We start from the raw sequence: 17,405 nt of genomic DNA on the forward strand, positions 1-17,405 counted from the left end.
GCAGCCAAGCGGGTGACGGTGGACTTCTCTGTGCTCACTGTGCCGCTGGGCGGGCTGCCGCAGGACAGCGACAGTGAGGCAGATCGGGCAGCTGCGGGCAGGGAAAGCCAACCTTTACAAGTATTCAGTGTTGTTTCAGCCTCCGAAACGTCTCCAGGGTTGTTCAGAGTCCTGCAAACTGGCATAGAAAAGATTCGTGAAGTCAAAGGAAAATCAGTTTGCAGACGTCTGTACAACACACGAGTGTCCCGTTGAAGGGAGTGCGGGTGCTTCTACCTTCATCATCTTCTTCACTTCGTCAGCTGCGTCTGAGTGATCTGTGGTGGATCTTTTTGTTTTCTACGTCTTAAAAACTCTCCTTTCATTTCCTCCATCAGAATCCGTGTGCCACGGGCAGCACGGTGCTGCGCTGCGACAAGCTGGACCGCGACGAGGTCAGAAACCTGCTCATGTGCTTCCTGCACATCCTGAAGAGCATGTCTGAAGGTAGGACGCCGCCTCTCGCTCCGACACGCTCAGATGTTTGACAACAATCGCATCTTCCCGTCTCCCTCCAGAGGCTCTGTTTGCCTACTGGAACAAAGCGGCTCCGTCAGAGCTCATGGACTTCTTCACGCTGATCGAGTGAGTACAGAAACAAACCGCCTCCTCGGGGTCACGTTACATTTCAGCCAAAGAGTTAAGAAATGCAGAGAGTGAAATCCAATAATGGGCTAATGGGCGGCGAGGAGCCGCAAAGCGAGGAACAAACAACGATAAACAAATAAGCATCGAGCGGGGCCTCTCAGAAAGGAAATAAGGACAAATGACAGACATGACCTGTAAAGGGCATGATTCACTTATCTAAATTAGAAGAAGTAGTCTTCAAATACATGATCCACATTTACTCCATAAGCACATTTTTATTAAGATGCTATCTGTGTAGATTTGTTCAAGTGTGATTGATTTTTGATGAAATGTAGCTCTGCTTCTGGTATTTGATCAGATTCTTGTGTTCCCCCTGCAGGGTTTGCCTGCATCAGTTCAGGTACATGGGGAAGAGATTCATCGCCAGGTAGAGTCAGCTTCCCTCCATCCACACGATGCTTCACACACTGAATCTTGAACTGATCTGTGTTTTAACATGACCGACTCGCACTCAGAAATGTGCAGATCTGCATCCTCTCTGACTCTTTTAACCTTTTTTCCCCTGTTGATTTGTCATTTTGTAACACTGCTGCCAAGTTTTTTTGTGCTTGACGTTGCGGCCTCGGCCCCTTCCTGCATGGGTAAGAGATCACTGTGTCATTTTCTTTGCTTGATTTTAATGCATCATGCTGCTATTTGCCTCGGTCGGTGTGTAAATCAAATTAAACTCCCACAAGGCGAGCGTCTCTCAAGTTGTTCTGCTGCTTCTTTCTTATAGATTCACTAAATCTTCGCCCTGAACAGAGAACTTATGTGAGAACTTTAATGTGTATCTCTTCCTCTTGGTTTCTCCATCAGTAATGTTTCGGCTCTCTCCCCAACAGGAGCCAGGAGGGGGCGGGGCTTGTGGCGGCGGACAGGAAGTCTCTGACTCTGCCCGTGTCTCGAAACAGGGCAGGAATCCTTCACGCCCGCCTGCAGCAGCTGGGCACTCTGGAGAACGCACACACCTTCAACAACAGTGAGAGCAGCCCCCGCAAACCAACTCAACTTTCCAGGAACAAAATGTGAAAGCCAATCGTGACATAACTGACATAATAGTTCCCAACTTTTAGAGTTAAAGTCCACAGGGAATACTTGCTGATTGGTTTATTTGTTTGTTTGTTTTTCTTCACCTTTTCCCACTGTTTTCACAGCTTTTACTCTTAATGTGAATTGTGTTTTCTTGGTGTTTTTTATTTATTTATTTATTTCTGCCTTATCCATTTTTGTTGTAGGTTCATTTTCCTTATTTTATCAAACATTATTTGTTTATTGCTTTGTTTGTTTTTGCTCACAGCTATCAAAATAGGTATTTCTTTCATTTCTTTAAAGAATTTTCTGACTTGTGGCGTCTGATGGGTTCTGTGCAGTGTACTCGCACACGGAGGCAGACGTGAGCAGCCAGAGCCTGCTGGAGGCCAACGTGTCCACCGAGGTCTGCCTGACTGTGCTGGACACGCTCAGCATCTTCATCATGGGATTCAAGGTATTAATGGACTCGCGCGCGCGCGCACGCACGCACGCACGCACGCACGCACGCACGCACGCACGCACGCACGCACGCACGCACGCACGCACGCACGCACGCACACACACACACACACACACACACACACACACACACACACACACACACACACACACACACACACACACACACACACACACACACACACACACACACCTGCAGCTGGCAGCCGCCTCCTGACCGGTCATCTGCTTTCAGACACAGCTGAACTCAGATCTGGGACACAACCCGCTGATGAAGAAGGTTTTCCAGGTGCACTTGTGCTTCCTGCAGATCCCTCAATCCGAGGCCGCCCTCAAACAAGTCTTCACCTCACTCAGGACCTTCATCTACAAGGTGAGAAATCCCCTCAATCCTTGACTTCGCCCAACCCTTTTGTGACAGTTGATCCGTTGTGGGAGATTCTTCGACATGACGCTAATGCGATGTTTCCCTGCCTCGCAGTTCCCTTGCACGTTCTTCGACGGGCGGGCCGACATGTGCGCCTCCCTGTGCTACGAAATCCTCAAGTGCTGCAACTCCAAGCTGAGCTCCATCCGCAGCGACGCCGCCCACCTCCTCTACTTCCTCATGAAGAGCAACTTCGACTACACCGGCCGCAAGTCTTTCGTGCGAACGCACCTGCAGGCACGTGCAGATCTGCAGCCTTTTCCTCCGCGTGCACGGTGACGGGTCGCTTCTTTCAGGTTGGTTTGACTCCTCCGCTCTCGCCCAGGTGGTCATCGCCGTGAGTCAGCTGATCGCCGACGTCATCGGCATCGGGGGGACCCGCTTCCAGCAGTCGCTTTCCATCATCAACAACTGTGCCAACAGTGACAAAAGCATCAAGGTGAGCAGATAAACTCAAAACTCAATCTCAATACTTTGTTTTTATGATGCTGCTTCTCACAGAGATGGTGAAATAGTTGTTAATTATCTCTCTTCTGATGACATGGACCGGATTTTATGCCCTCAGATTTTTGACAAGTACAAAAAGAGGTTGCTTCTTTGCCTTTTTGCAAGAAAACTACATCCTTCAACATCCGTCAGTTTTTGGTTGTGTGTTTTTTTGAATATACTGAGAAGCTGCTATTACAAAGTGTTTGTTTTTTTTTAAACGCCACGCTGCAGCACACGGCGTTCCCCTCCGACGTGAAGGACCTGACCAAGCGCATCAGGACCGTGCTGATGGCCACGGAGCAGATGAAGGAGCACGAGAACGACCCGGAGATGCTGGTGGACCTCCAGTACAGCCTGGCCAAGTCGTACACCAGCACCCCCGAGCTGCGCAAGACCTGGCTGGACAGCATGGCCCGCATCCACAACAAGAACGGAGACCTGTCAGAGGTACGGGACCGTCCCACTCGGCTCAGACACCCGCGCTGACTCTCCATTTAATGGGCGCCTTCTCCACCCGCAGGCCGCCATGTGCTACGTGCATGTCGCCGCTCTGGTGTCGGAGTACCTGTGGAGGAAAGGTGAGCTTCTGTTTAAATTCCAACTGCAATGTGCTTATGATGGCACGCCAACCTGAGCAGTAAAATGAGCTGGTGGTAAAAGTTCTCACAATTATTATCAATAGGCGCGGTAAAACAGAACTGATTGCAGCTTTGTTGTTCATTTAAAAAAAAAACATGCTGTGATAAGCAGGATTGAATGGTTATTCTCACTCTTATGTGTGATGAAATCAAATAACTACAACAAAATGTAAGTATGAATCTGAAAAAAGCAAAAGAAATCATGTAAATGTCTTCTCTCACCTGCCGGCTGAGCTCCGGTCCAAAGATCGCTGCTCACTGTTGGTGAAAACACTTCAACACAGATAAGATCCACAGATAAGATCTCCTCTGCTTCCGACACCTGTCAGACCTCAGAGGACCTGGGTTACATAGTGTGACAGATCAACGTCAGCGGCTGATTGCAGGGTCAGAGTGTGTCTCATGTTGAAGGGATACTCATTAATGTCAGCACTTGGTTTGTAAACAGGCGTCACACACTGATGTAGTTCTCGGGGGTCATTCACGTCTCTGGTTGGGTTTCAGGGATGTTCCGGCAGGGCTGCTCGGCCTTCCGCGTCATCACCCCGAACATCGACGAGGAGGCGGCCATGATGGAGGACGTGGGGATGCAGGACGTCCACTTCAACGAGGTGCCCTTTCTTCTTCTGGCCTACAATTACGGGAGGCTTTCTCCTCACCGACTTCACATTTCTCTCGAGATGAAAACGCAAACAGCAAAGAGAAGAACTGACATTAGATCAATCTGTCACAAGAAAGAAGATGCTCTCAAATCTGAGCATTGAGATGAACTTTTATGAAGTAATTATGAAGAATCAGGAAATTATCACTTAAGATAAACTACCAATAGATACAGAAAGAGTTAATTCATCCTCCAGTAAAGTCGTGGGATTGAACGCACTGTTGCAGTGAAGTGTGTTTGTGTGTTCAGGAGGTGCTGATGGAGCTGCTGGAGGAGTGTGGCGACGGCCTCTGGAAGGCGGAGCGTTACGAGCTCATCGCCGACATCTACCGGCTCATCATCCCCATCTACGAGCAGCGCAGAGACTTCGAGGTGCCGTTTGGCCGCCGATACACAGAACCCCCCCCCCCAAAAAATACACATCATAAAAGCAGAAATAACTGAAGCATTACAAAACTTTAACATACTTTTGGTCTCGCGATATATAAGGTTGTATAACACTTTTATCATACAATTTTTTTTTGTTGCAACCAACATTCTGACAAACATAATATTCTAATGAAATATCCATTATTTGATAAATAAGATTTGCTCTTCCTTGTGGTTTAAAAAAATATTTTAAATGAACTGATTGATTAAGCATTTTTATGTATTTTAATGTCACATTGCTGTATAGTAGACTTCCTTCAAACTATAAATAATATGAAATGATCGCCATTTGTGGTGAAAACAATCAAAAATACATGAGATATTTGTCAATTATGAACAAGCAATTTAAGCAGAATGTATTTGATCTGTAAAATATGTTGAGATACAATAAAATCAGATACATGTCCCACACATATAAATAGTTAAATCAACTTCGACATCATTTATTCAGTTTACCAAAAATCTAGTAGTTATTAATCGAAAGTACAGTTTGTAACTCAAGCAATTCAAGCAGCCATTTTTTTTGGGGGGGGGGGAAACATGCCTGGACAAGATGGACATTTTGTATTTTTTTTTTGTGGATATTTTATGAGATAATCCTTTGCATTTTAAAGAATCAAGGTAAAATATAAGAAATGAACATTATTTTTTAAATTTTTTTGTACCTCGTGTGTCAGAAATTGACTCGGCTGTACGACACGCTGCACCGCGCCTACACCAAAGTGATGGAGGTGATGCACTCGGGCAAGAGGCTGCTGGGAACTTACTTCAGGGTGGCTTTCTTTGGACAGGTGGGGACGTCTTGTTGCTACACACACACACACACACACACACACACACACACACACACACACACACACACACACACACACACACACACACACACACACACACACACACACACACACACAGAGTCTTTCAATGTGTGAAGTCTTCTTTAACTAACTGAGGTTTCTCCCGTTGTGCCTCCTGCTGCCAGGCTGCGGTAAGTGTGACGACATGAGTTCACGTTTTTCTCTGTGTTTTGCATTTGGAAGTTTGGAGTTGTTGCCCGTCATCCCTCTCGGATGTCCTCCTTCTCTGCACACGCACACGCTCAGAACTATGGATAGGTTTCTCCCGTGCTCTGAGCTGTTTCCTGTTGGCGCCGCAGGGTTTCTTCGAGGACGAGGACGGGAAGGAGTACATCTACAAGGAGCCCAAGTTCACGCCGCTCTCGGAAATCTCCCAGCGGCTCCTCAAGCTCTACTCCGAAAAGTTTGGCCAGGAGAACGTCAAGATCATCCAGGACTCTGGCAAGGTGGGACGCTGAACTATTGAGTGGGAAAGCCGCTTGTCCGATGCGGCGTCTCACTGTGGTGACGGCGCTCGCTCCGCCCGCAGGTCAACCCAAAGGACCTGGACTCCAAGTACGCCTACATCCAGGTGACGCACGTGACGCCGCACCTGGACGACAAGGAGCTGGAGGAGCGGAAGACCGACTTCGAGAAGAGCCACAACATCCGGCGCTTCGTGTTCGAGACGCCGTTCACGGTGTCGGGCAAGAAGCAGGGCGGCGTGGAGGAGCAGTGCAAGCGACGCACCATCCTCACCAGTAGGCCGCCGCTCGCCGCGCACAAATAGGTGTGAGTCAGACGAGTCCGCCGCATGAGTCCTGCTGTTTCTCCCCTCCCCCGCAGCCACGCACTGTTTCCCCTACGTGAAGAAGCGCATCGCCGTCATGTACCAGCACCAGAGCGACCTCAGCCCCATCGAGGTGGCCATCGACGAGATGAGCGCCAAGGTGGCCGAGCTGCGCCTGCTCTGCTCCGCCGCCGACGTGGACATGATCCGGCTGCAGCTCAAGCTGCAGGGCAGCATCAGCGTGCAGGTACGGCGGCGGCGCCTCAGCTTTGTGAATGCCGCCGCTTTGTGATTGGCGGCGATACGAGCGAAACGGCCAAAACCACCGTCTTTCTCGTGGTCAGGTGAACGCCGGACCCCTCGCTTACGCCCGGGCCTTCCTGGACGACAGCAGTGCCAAAAAATACCCAGACAACAAGGTCAAGCAGCTGAAGGAGGTCTTCAGGTACGCGTCACATCACCTGCACACTCATGGAGGGAGACCCTCTTCTTCCTCACTACATCAGTAACTTTGGTTTGGACCGTGTGGCAGGCTGGTGTCATCAACCTCAAACATACGTTTTTTACCATAATATATACATTTACAACATAAAGAAGAGGATGAGGCCACCTCAAGAAAAAGAAATTAAAGAGGGAGAGGTGTCTGAGAAAAATTGGATTCCGAAGTATTTCTGGTTTTACACAATTCTGCAATTAAAGTGTGAATTGTGAGATTAGAGACTGAACTCTAAGGAAAAAATTGTCACAATTCCTGGATTAAAGTCAGAATTATGAGATAAATACAGAATCCTGTCGGGAAAGTTTAAAGTTAAATTAAAGGCGGTATTAAGAGAATAAAATCACAATTCTGAGAGGAAAGAAAGTCAGATTTACTCAATTAAATTCAGAATCCTGAGCAAAAAAAATTTAGATTTGGCAGATTAAATTGAGTTCTGATGTTAAAATTGAATTCTGTGATCAAAAATCATAATTCTGAGATTACAATTTAAATTTTAAGATTAAAGTTGGAATTTTGAATGGAAAGTTTTTAAGAATTTTACAGACTAACTTCAGAATTCCTTTTTGTTTTAAAGACATTGCATATATTATTATTATTGGTTTTTTTTTTTGCTGGCCCTAATCTTCTGTACCGGCACGTGATGAAAACTCATGCTAGATCCAGTCAGTTCTCCGTGCGAGTATTAAAATGCTCACATTGAGTCTTCAATCTTGTATTTCGATGTTTTTCACACGTGACTCAGCATTAAATCTAAGTTACTCATTGTATTAATTCAGTGGATAAACGGGAAGGAAACAACAAACAATCCTGCACGTGTGTGTAAAGGTGAAAAGGCAGAGCCGTTATCTGATGGTTCCTCTTATCTGAGGAGTCCAGAGTGTGAGTGTGTCCATGTCTCCGTCCTCAGGCAGTTCGTGGACGCCTGCGGTCAGGGCCTCGGCGTGAACGAGCGGCTGATCAAGGAGGACCAGCAGGAGTATCACGACGAGATGAAGGCCAACTACAGGGACCTGACCAGAGAGCTGTCCAACATCATGCACGAGCAGGTGTGCACGTCTCGGCCCTCGTTCATGCTCACATTGAAAACATTATTTGGTTCCGATATTAAAGATTTTTTTCAGTTAGAAATAAAAATAAATAAATAAATGGTTTAGTGACTTTCAACTCATTTTACTACATAAAAGTGTCAAAAGAATTCCCTCACGTGCTCACATGTTATTGACTCCCGTTAGTTTCTTTTTTATGATTGTTGTTGTGCAACGCGGCGCTCGTGCTCATGATTGACTAACCCCGACTCTTGTCTCTGCTCTCTTCCTGCTGGCCCCAGCAGATCGGATGGTAATGCAGCAGTTGGGTTTTAGATCATTTCCCCTCCCGAAACACGTTTTCTACGTTTGGGCCGTCTGTTCCCTCCCGGTAATCTCCTTCCCTGGATTCCCCTGCAGATCATCCCCGTGGACGACGGCTCCAGGAGCGCTCTGTCGGACTCCGTGGGCATCTTCAACGCCATCAGCGGCACGCCGAGCGGCTCCGGGAGCATCCTCTGACGTCCGCTGGCCGATCCCTCCTGCTCCGTCTTTGTTTCCTATGGAGACCCCAGGCAGGACCGTCTCCAGGCCTCTCGGAGACGGGAACGCCACCGCCGGAGCCCGACACACAGTATTTTTTACACTCCTCTTTTGTACTCCCCTCCTGTCGCTCAGCAGATGCGTTCGTCTCTCTCTCTCTTTTTTTTTTTTAACAAACTCTTCCCTCTATTTCAGGCCAATGGACGTGTATAGAATCTGTCCAAAGCCAAGTGAACCGTAATGTTTGAACCTATTTTCTGTATAAAAAAAAACAAACAACAAACACAAAAAACAAGAATGTGCAATTTTTTTTTCTATTAAGACTACCTATTGCACAGACCCATCCCTCCTCATCCTCCTCCTCATCCTCCTCCACCCTTCTTGCCAAAGACACTAAAAGACGACTGTGCAATGCAAGACGAGGGCGGGGACCATTTGTAATCTCCCCCTTTTTTTGTTTCTCTGTCTGTCAGCCTTTTATCATCTGTGAGGTCCAATTTTAGTGACTGACAAATAAACCTGTGATAATACATTCCGTCGCAATTTCTGGTTTCAATGCGACAACTGGTGTCATTTTCTGAGGCCAAGCCCCGCACTCCTCCTAAGCTTCAACGTTTACATTACAAATCCAGGCTGAGGTTTCATAATGTGAGCAAATACGTGCGTCAGGTTTTGTGCTCCAGGACTTTATCCAAAACCCAATGAGCGTCTGAATGACACTTGTTTCTTCTCGGTAAGTGAACAAAATCTGCTTTATGTTTGAATATTATGGACACCGTGCTCCTTTCTCTGGTTCATGTTCAGTGTGTTTGGAATGGAGGAATCAGCTCTGTCGGTATGAAAACCAGTTCTTTTGGGCTGCGATTAATAGCAGAATCAGTGTTTAGTTATTTACTCGAGATTTAATTGTACAAAGTCATTACTGTCCCTTCAAAACAAGAGCAGGTAGGAACCAATCCACTAAGAAATGCAATGACTCCACTTCCATGAACATACAAATGAAATAATAATAATTTATAATGACATATAATAATTTTTTTTAGATATATTTCTTTCTATTGTAATGTCTTGTATTATATCTAAAATAAGCATTATTAAAAATAAATAAATTGTGAAACCAAAGCTATTTTTTTTTCTGTAGCATTACCAGCCAAAGTGTACACACACACACACACACACACACACACACACACACACACACACACACACACACACACACACACATACACACACACACACACACACAATACAGTTTAAAGGCCTTTATTAATTCCAGTATATTAGTTTGTACACATGTACTCATGAAAGTAGGTACATAATGATGATTATTAAAAAACCTGTCTGGGGGGATTTTTGTCTGCTGTTCGAGCCGTTTATGATCTCCGAGCCAAACCCACTGATTGCCCCTGACTTTTCTGGACCATAAGATAATGACAGACGCACACGTGTGATAAGAACGAGGAGGAGGTGTTTGATTGAGGGTGATGGGAGGTTACTTAAAGGTCCATCGGGCTTCGTCTCACTCTCATTGAGGATCTGAGGCTGGAGCTCTACTTTCTCTCTGGAAACGTTGGATTCGAGTTCGGGACACGCAGCAGCCATGGCAGGTGAGTATCAGGCGAGACAGACGATGAGCACCACCTGTAAAGTCTTGGATCCTTCATCATATGACTAATTTCTGCAGACAACGAAGATTTAAAGAAGCCCAAGAAGAAAAGTGTAAGTACTTTTTGTTGTTGTTGATAAAAGCATGTGAGCAGTGATGCATCCTGACTGTCTTCCTCCTCCAATGACAGGCCACCATCTTTGGTTTCCCCATCAGCATCTTTTTCATTGTGATCAATGAGTTCTGCGAGCGTTTCTCCTACTATGGCATGCGAGGTGAACCATTATCATTACTTCACGGTGAAACGCAAAGATCTTAAGATAAAATTGATACTCGCATCATAAAGAACTGTTGCAATCAAATGGAAGATCTGTTTGAAAGCAGTCGTTACTGAGACTATGACGGTCTCCTTTCGTTGCATTTTCACGATGGGTATCTTGAACTATTATCCCTGCAGCCGTGCTGGTTCTGTACTTTAAGTACTTCCTGAAATGGGACGATGACTTCGCCACCACCATCTACCACGCCTTCGTGGCTCTCTGCTACCTGACTCCCATCCTGGGCGCCATCGTGGCCGACTCATGGCTCGGCAAGTTCAAGTGAGTTTCAGTCGGATGTTTTTGTTCATCTATTTTTTGTTATGATGGATCGAGTTTACTGTGACGAGGGAGTTTTATCGACGTTTGAACAACGTTTGGGAAATAGTAAAGCCAAAATTGATTTGGTGAATCTGTGCCCTCATGGAAGGGGAAACTTAAAATTTGATGGAGAATAGAGTTCAATTTAATTAATCCTGGGATGAAATAAGATGGAAAAAATATAATTGAATTGAATAGAAATGAAATTAATTCAGTTGAACTGAGTTGAGTAAAAATTAAACTAAATTCAGTTTAATCAAAACTATTACTGGCATTTATCTGAAATTGATAAGAGAGCTCTGCACTTGCATATAAAGAATAAATAGTTGAATTGATCTGAGTGCAATTAAAATAAAACTATGTGTGAAAACAAGCCTGTCTGAAATGTATAGGTTTAATATAGCCCTAAATAAACACATATTTTTGTGAGTTGTTGACCGAGTGAATTGAATTAAAATCTTTTTTTTTGTGTGTGTAGTTTCTATTATGTATCCTTCATTTTCGTATTTTGAGCGTGTTTAAAGTTGCACTGGCCTCTTCCTGTCCACGCAGGACCATCGTTTATCTGTCCGTCGTCTACGCGGTGGGTCAGGTGATCCTGGCGGTGAGCGCCGTCCACGACATCACAGACGCAGACCGGGACGGCGAACCCGACGACATGACCGTCCACATGTGAGTTGAAGACACATCGGACCCAACAGAAACACAGCACCGACACACACACACACACACACGCGCGCGCACACGTACACACACACCACACACTCACACACACGTGCTGACCAACAGTGTGTGTGTTGGTTTTGTTCCGCAGAGCTCTGTCCATGGTGGGTTTGCTCCTCATCGCTCTGGGGACGGGAGGCATCAAACCCTGCGTGGCTGCTTTTGGTGGAGACCAGTTTCAGGAGGATCAGGTGGGGCGATCATCAGCGGCACACACACACACACACACACACACACACACACACACACACACACACTGCTACATCTTCATGATCAGAAGACGACGACCTTTCTCCCCTGAACACACTGTAACGGACACAGCGGAGGAATTGACGCCTCGCTCTGCTATCAGTTTCATCTGCTCAGCACTTCTTCTATCAGGGTTTCATCCCCGCTGGCTGTTCATTAACTAATAACCACATGCACCTCTGGGACTTTATAAGGTCGCTCAAGGCCGGGGGCAAAGGTAACTCCACAGCTAATCGGGATTTGCGTGTGTCCAAACAGGAAAAGCAGAGAGGAACCTTCTTCTCCATCTTCTACCTGTCCATCAACGCTGGCAGCCTGCTGTCCACCATCATCACCCCCTTGCTCAGAGGTAGACCCCCTGAACACAGTCACTCCACTGAACACATCGCTGAGGCGCACGGGCAGCTCAATCACCTTCGTGTGTGTGTGTGTGTGTGTGTGTGTGTGTGTGTGTGTGTGTGTGTGTGTGTGTGTGTGTGTGTGTGTGTGTGTGTGTGTGCAGCTCAGGAGTGTGGCATCCACACGCAGAGGGAGTGCTACCCGCTGGCCTTCGGCGTCCCCGCTGCTCTCATGGTGGTCGCTCTGAGTAAGAATGCCATTTCAAACATTCCCGACACATTATTTCCCCTCTTGAATAATTTGAATTTCTCTGTCCATAAAACAACAACTCAAAAGTGAGCTACGATGTAGACAAAACATCTCCCAAGTCAAACGTAGTTGGACCAATGATTGAGAAGTTTTGGCAACTAGTCAGTTGATATCCTTGTTTCTGTTAAGCTGGAGAGGGTTTATCACCTCCGTTTCACTTTTATGACACTTTTAAAATGTGCTTTTCAAGATAAGAGTAGCTTTGATGATCGATTACTGGATTCCAGGTTGTAAAGGTTTACTGCTCTGTTGCGGCGTTACTAAATAATGACAGTGTGTCTCTTTGGCGTTTACAGTCGTGTTCATTGTTGGAAGTGGGATGTACACTAAAAGCGCTCCTCAGGGAAACATCATGGTGAAGTTCTGCAAATGTGTTGAGGTAAGAAGACCATATTCACACTAGAAAAGCTTCCATGCGAGTCGTTATTTTGACCGTCGTCCTGCCTGTTTTCACAGTTTGCCATCAGTAATCGCTTCAGGCATTATGGCTCTGCGTACCCCAAGAGGGAGCACTGGATGGACTGGGCTGAGGAGAAATATGATGTGAGCGTTCAGCATCAACATTTGCAGGGATTAAAAAAACAAACCAACAAACGAAAAAGTAAACATCCAGGGATGCTAATTGTGGCTGACACTTGTGTTTAGAAACTGCTGATCGCTCAGGTGAAGATGGTGCTGAAGGTGCTGTTCCTCTACATCCCCCTGCCCATGTTCTGGGCTCTGTTCGACCAGCAGGTACGTCTGCCTGTCCACATTCACCAGCTCTCGTCTATTGGAAGTCTGAATAACAGAAAATAACAAGTGACACCCCCCCAGGGCTCCAGATGGACCCTCCAGGCCACCACCATGGACGGAGACTTTGTAAGTGTTCATTTCCACACTTGTCACGCCTCCTAAGTGCAAACACTTGTCTAAAAGTGAGTCTGACTTCCTTCTTCAGGGTTTCATGACGATCCAGCCCGACCAGATGCAGGTGAGACACTCATGCCACTGAACACACTTTGCTGCCGACATCATCAACCGCCCACAGCGGTAACAGTAACTCTCCCTCCGCACCAGACCGTCAACCCCATCCTCATCCTGGTTCTGGTGCCCATCGTGGAGAGCGCCATCTACCCTCTGATTGCCAAGTGCAACTTAAACTTCACGTGAGTTCTGGAATCAGTTGGATTCACTATATTGCATATTGACTATTTCATGTTTTCCCGATAACGGTTCTGATGAACCGACGTTCAGAAGCCGTCATAACTGTGCCGGTGTTTGTCCTGCAGCCCATTGAAGAGGATGACTGTGGGGATGATGTTCGCCGCTCTTGCGTTTGTTGCTGCCGCTCTGGTCCAGTTACAGATCGATGTAAGTGATCCCACATGGGCTTTTTGTAATTGTTGTGTTTATTTCCTCACCACACACGAATCCCCTCACACCAATCTGGATCCTCCTGCAGGAAACTCTGCCGACGTTCCCCAAAGGCACAGAGAGCCAAGTCAAGTTCATCAACATGATCGAGGGGCAGACCATCAACGTCACAGCCGGCAGCCACAACTTCCCGCTGAGTCCTTTGGAGGTACGTGAAACACACACACCGTTGCATTTGTGCTTACGGGTTTGAGAAGGTGGTGAACTCAACTCTGCTCCTGCAGGCCAGTCCAGACTACCTGGCCTTCACCGAGCCCTTTAACGTGAGTGTGGACGCCGGCGCTCCTCAAGCACAAGACTTAACTGATGGAAGCAGGAACACCATCGTCATCTTTAAGGATGGCGCTGAAGTGTGGTATCGAATGGTGAGCTGACGAGAAACAAACAACTGCTTAGCGAGGAAATATGCCACTGAGCCTCCTTCTACCGAATATCATCATCTCATAATGTTTAAATATAGTTTTGCTAAACATAGAAATATGCTGGAAGCATCACAGAACCCTGGTTTAGTCATCATATTTAGCATGTAATGCTTTTTTCCACTTTAAAAACAAACTTCATGTGATTCTTGTTCACTTTGTGTTGTATCTCTTGTTATCAGTAAACCTTTGGGATAATCACGTGTTTTTCTGCCTTCAGTTCTCGGACATCACATCAAAACCTGAGAAAGGTGCTAATTCCATCAGGTGAGTTTACTGTTATGTAGCTATAGATAGTCATATCTAATAGCAATATTTAAAATGATTACATCAGACTGCCCTTAATCTCCCTTCACTCTTTTCATGCTCGCTGATTGAGCTGGATTTGTTATTAGAGATTATTCCTCAAGGAAGGAGCTTTCTACAACATCAGCAGCAGTCAGGACGGCTCATAAAATTCTCTGATAAGCAGCTCTAATCAAAACGAGATAATGACCAAGCAGAACACGCCCAAGTTGAACTATAGAGACCTTTCTGCTGTCTCGTCTCTCATATGTGACTAGAAACTGACACAAGCTCTCTTTCCTCAGGTTCCTGAATGGTTGGACGTCCATGCTGAACGTGACGGTGGGGGACGACAGCTTTGGGGACGCCCTTATCAACAACATGTCCTTCTATGTTGATGTGCCTCAAGGAGAGTAAGTCTGACCTGTCTTTCAGTGTGACGCCACCAGCAGGGGGCGCCTTCAGCTCTGACCGCTCCTCTGTGCTCCCACCTGCAGGTCCCGGTTCACCATCATGGATCCCTCTGGAAACAAGTGCGTCTACATTCAAAATCTGCGCTTCGGCAGCTCCTACACCATCATCATCCCCCCCACCTTCGCCTTTGGAGCAAATGTAAGACACGATCCTCAACGGGCCGCTTCAGAACTGAGATCTCACAGCTCCGTACGATTCTAACACATTTGTGTGCTTCAGTGTACAGAGAGCCTCCGGCCGATCATGGACATGACTCCCAACTCCATCCACATGGCCCTGCAGATCCCTCAGTACTTCCTCATGACCGTGGGGGAGGTGGTCTTCTCCGTCACTGGCCTGGAGTTTGCCTACTCGCAGGTAGAGGGCGCTGTAGTTCTGACTGGCTTCGGTGATTTGCGTTAAAAAGCCCTTTTTAAGCATCTGTGTGTGTGTGTCATCCAGGCACCCAGCAACATGAAGGCGGTGCTGCAGGCTGGTTGGCTGCTCACCGTCGCCGTCGGCAACATCATCGTGCTGATCGTTGCCGAGGCCGCGACACTCGAGGATCAGGTGAGGGAATCGAGATGTTCATGAAGGGGCTTTTCTTAGAAGCACAAAACGTGCAATGCGATGAAACAAGACATCTCTGTGTGCATCAGTGGGCCGAGTACATCCTGTTCTCCTCGCTGCTGGTGCTGGTGTGCTTCATCTTCTCCATCATGGCCTACTTCTACACCTACATCGATCCGGCGAAGATCGAAGCCCAGTTTGCACAGCCCAACTTTGACGAGAGGAAGAGGGTGAGTCTGGACAAGAGGGACGTCCAACAACTCTACATGAACCAGAGGAGGGGCTCAGGAGACAAAGGCGCTGAAACCAAGATGTAAAGCTTGTCAAGTTGTTGGTCTGAGGTGAAATTCAGCGCGTCCAGCTGAACATGTAGTGGTTAGAGCAACCTTTTGGGGCCACATGTGTCTCTTCAGCCCCTCTGGGTGGAGTGGCTCCTTGTTTAGTCTTCTATTTTTTCAAAAAGCTTAAAGGGACTAAAAATTCTTGACTTCTGAAAAGGGCTTTTAATGGCAAAACAGCTAATGGACTAAAAATGTCTGAAAAATGGCCAATACTGTGAGAAACTGAAAATAGAAATTCAAACTGTCTAAAACAGTCAAAACAGCGATGACTCAACCAGTTAAATCCTTTAAAAATGGCTGCAAGAGATAAAACAGCAGCAAAACTCTTTACTGTACTGTCTTCATTTTAAAGGTTGAACATGTTTTGTAAAATAAAAAACATCTCTTTTGCTCATAATGGTTTTTTTAAGAGGTTACTCACATAATTCAATAATTATCATCTCGATATGTATGGATTATCATCAATGCTTAGTATTTTATTTTGTTTGTATAATCTCAACATTTGTATTTATTTCCAAGCACAGTCTTGTATTGTAATGTATGGATTTGTATGTATGTGTGATGATCCAACTCTTCCTGGAGGAAATCTTCAACATGTGATGTCACTGTATACCCTTTTCTTCAAGGTTTCCAATAAAGAACCGACACACAGAGATGTGACATCTACACATGCATGAATATATTTTCTTTCAGCGTCTCACTACTTTATTCTTCCACAAACCTTCAATTACATTTTGTGTTACAATGGGCACAAAATTTGAGTTATTTGAAACAACAGAGTTGCGAAGAAAAGAATCATGTCATCACTTACATTTCTCCATCTCACACAATGCAACAACCTTCCAGTTTCAGTTCTGTTAATGCATTCAATGTAGAAATATTCAGACATTTTGAAGAAATTGTAAACTGCGTTCAGTTTAGTTTGTTAATCGGTAGTTTGCCTTATCAAAACAATCATATGAATTCCGAACACCTTGAACGCACCACGCAGCAGCATCCAATCACAGGCCAGGTGCAGGCGACGCACGCAGAACACAACTTCACGAGGAGCACCGCAACGGCGAAGTTTCCCGAGCTGAGTTGTGATCAAAATCTTATTACGTATATATTTTAATCACGTAGACAAATAAAAAAAATTTAAACTTTTGGACGGAGATGCAACAATTTGATAAGATTATTGTAACCCTGAAAAGTTGTTCGGCTTCACGTCTCATAGGCAGTGGGTTAGGCGGATTACAGTTAATTTAGCTCTTCTTAATTTTTACTCGCTTCCGTGCTGAATTAATAATCCCAACACGGCAAGACAGCTTCAGGCTTTTTATTAGTAGCGCCAGACGAAGCGAGGAACCCCGGTCCTCACTCACCACGCTGTCCGCCCCTTATTTGGGCTGTACCCGCAACACTCTGGTAGGAACAAATGTTTTTAACATAGCAAGAAGTAACATAAAATAAAGAAACATTGAACTAAAACAATTAAATGATCAAGTCACCAAATACAATAATATCAAAATATAAATAATTATAAATACAATACAATGAAATATGTCGCAAGTACCAATGCAG

General features: G+C 45.9%; 2 protein-coding genes across 5 annotated transcripts in view; both read left to right on the forward strand.

Annotated features, from left to right (window-relative positions):
- Positions 1-9,026, forward strand: part of LOC308147509 (dedicator of cytokinesis protein 9-like) — a gene marked incomplete at its 5' end in the record, with an annotated part of 43,319 nt that extends 34,293 nt beyond the window's left edge. For all 4 annotated transcript variants that reach the window (XM_080519706.1, XM_080519704.1, XM_080519705.1 and 1 more), the window contains 19 exons: positions 378-486; positions 558-624; positions 1,007-1,054; positions 1,512-1,648; positions 2,040-2,155; positions 2,396-2,533; positions 2,642-2,824; positions 2,913-3,026; positions 3,308-3,523; positions 3,597-3,654; positions 4,219-4,325; positions 4,625-4,747; positions 5,482-5,595; positions 5,958-6,104; positions 6,188-6,398; positions 6,484-6,674; positions 6,772-6,872; positions 7,834-7,972; positions 8,372-9,026. In XM_080519706.1, the coding sequence (XP_080375832.1) occupies positions 378-486; positions 558-624; positions 1,007-1,054; positions 1,512-1,648; positions 2,040-2,155; positions 2,396-2,533; positions 2,642-2,824; positions 2,913-3,026; positions 3,308-3,523; positions 3,597-3,654; positions 4,219-4,325; positions 4,625-4,747; positions 5,482-5,595; positions 5,958-6,104; positions 6,188-6,398; positions 6,484-6,674; positions 6,772-6,872; positions 7,834-7,972; positions 8,372-8,473 (2,421 nt within the window). In that variant the 3' untranslated portion in view covers positions 8,474-9,026. The remainder of the gene's footprint in view (positions 1-377; positions 487-557; positions 625-1,006; positions 1,055-1,511; positions 1,649-2,039; positions 2,156-2,395; positions 2,534-2,641; positions 2,825-2,912; positions 3,027-3,307; positions 3,524-3,596; positions 3,655-4,218; positions 4,326-4,624; positions 4,748-5,481; positions 5,596-5,957; positions 6,105-6,187; positions 6,399-6,483; positions 6,675-6,771; positions 6,873-7,833; positions 7,973-8,371) is intronic.
- A 1,068-nt stretch (positions 9,027-10,094) lies between these two features.
- LOC308147834 (solute carrier family 15 member 1-like) lies at positions 10,095-16,449 on the forward strand (the record flags this gene model as incomplete). Its single annotated transcript, XM_080520167.1, has 22 exons — positions 10,095-10,101; positions 10,289-10,375; positions 10,558-10,699; positions 11,291-11,410; positions 11,553-11,652; positions 11,969-12,059; positions 12,213-12,296; positions 12,655-12,737; positions 12,815-12,901; positions 13,004-13,093; positions 13,175-13,219; positions 13,299-13,331; positions 13,418-13,506; positions 13,630-13,711; positions 13,803-13,922; positions 13,999-14,139; positions 14,414-14,460; positions 14,784-14,891; positions 14,976-15,090; positions 15,172-15,309; positions 15,394-15,501; positions 15,591-16,449. The coding sequence occupies 22 exons, from the start codon at positions 10,095-10,097 to the stop codon at positions 15,816-15,818; spliced, it is 2,145 nt and encodes a 714-aa protein (XP_080376293.1). The 3' UTR covers positions 15,819-16,449.
- Between the last annotated feature and the right edge of the window lie 956 nt (positions 16,450-17,405).

This window comes from Blennius ocellaris, assembly GCF_963422515.1.
Source record: "Blennius ocellaris genome assembly, chromosome: 24".
In the NCBI taxonomy this organism is placed as follows: domain Eukaryota; kingdom Metazoa; phylum Chordata; class Actinopteri; order Blenniiformes; family Blenniidae; genus Blennius; species Blennius ocellaris.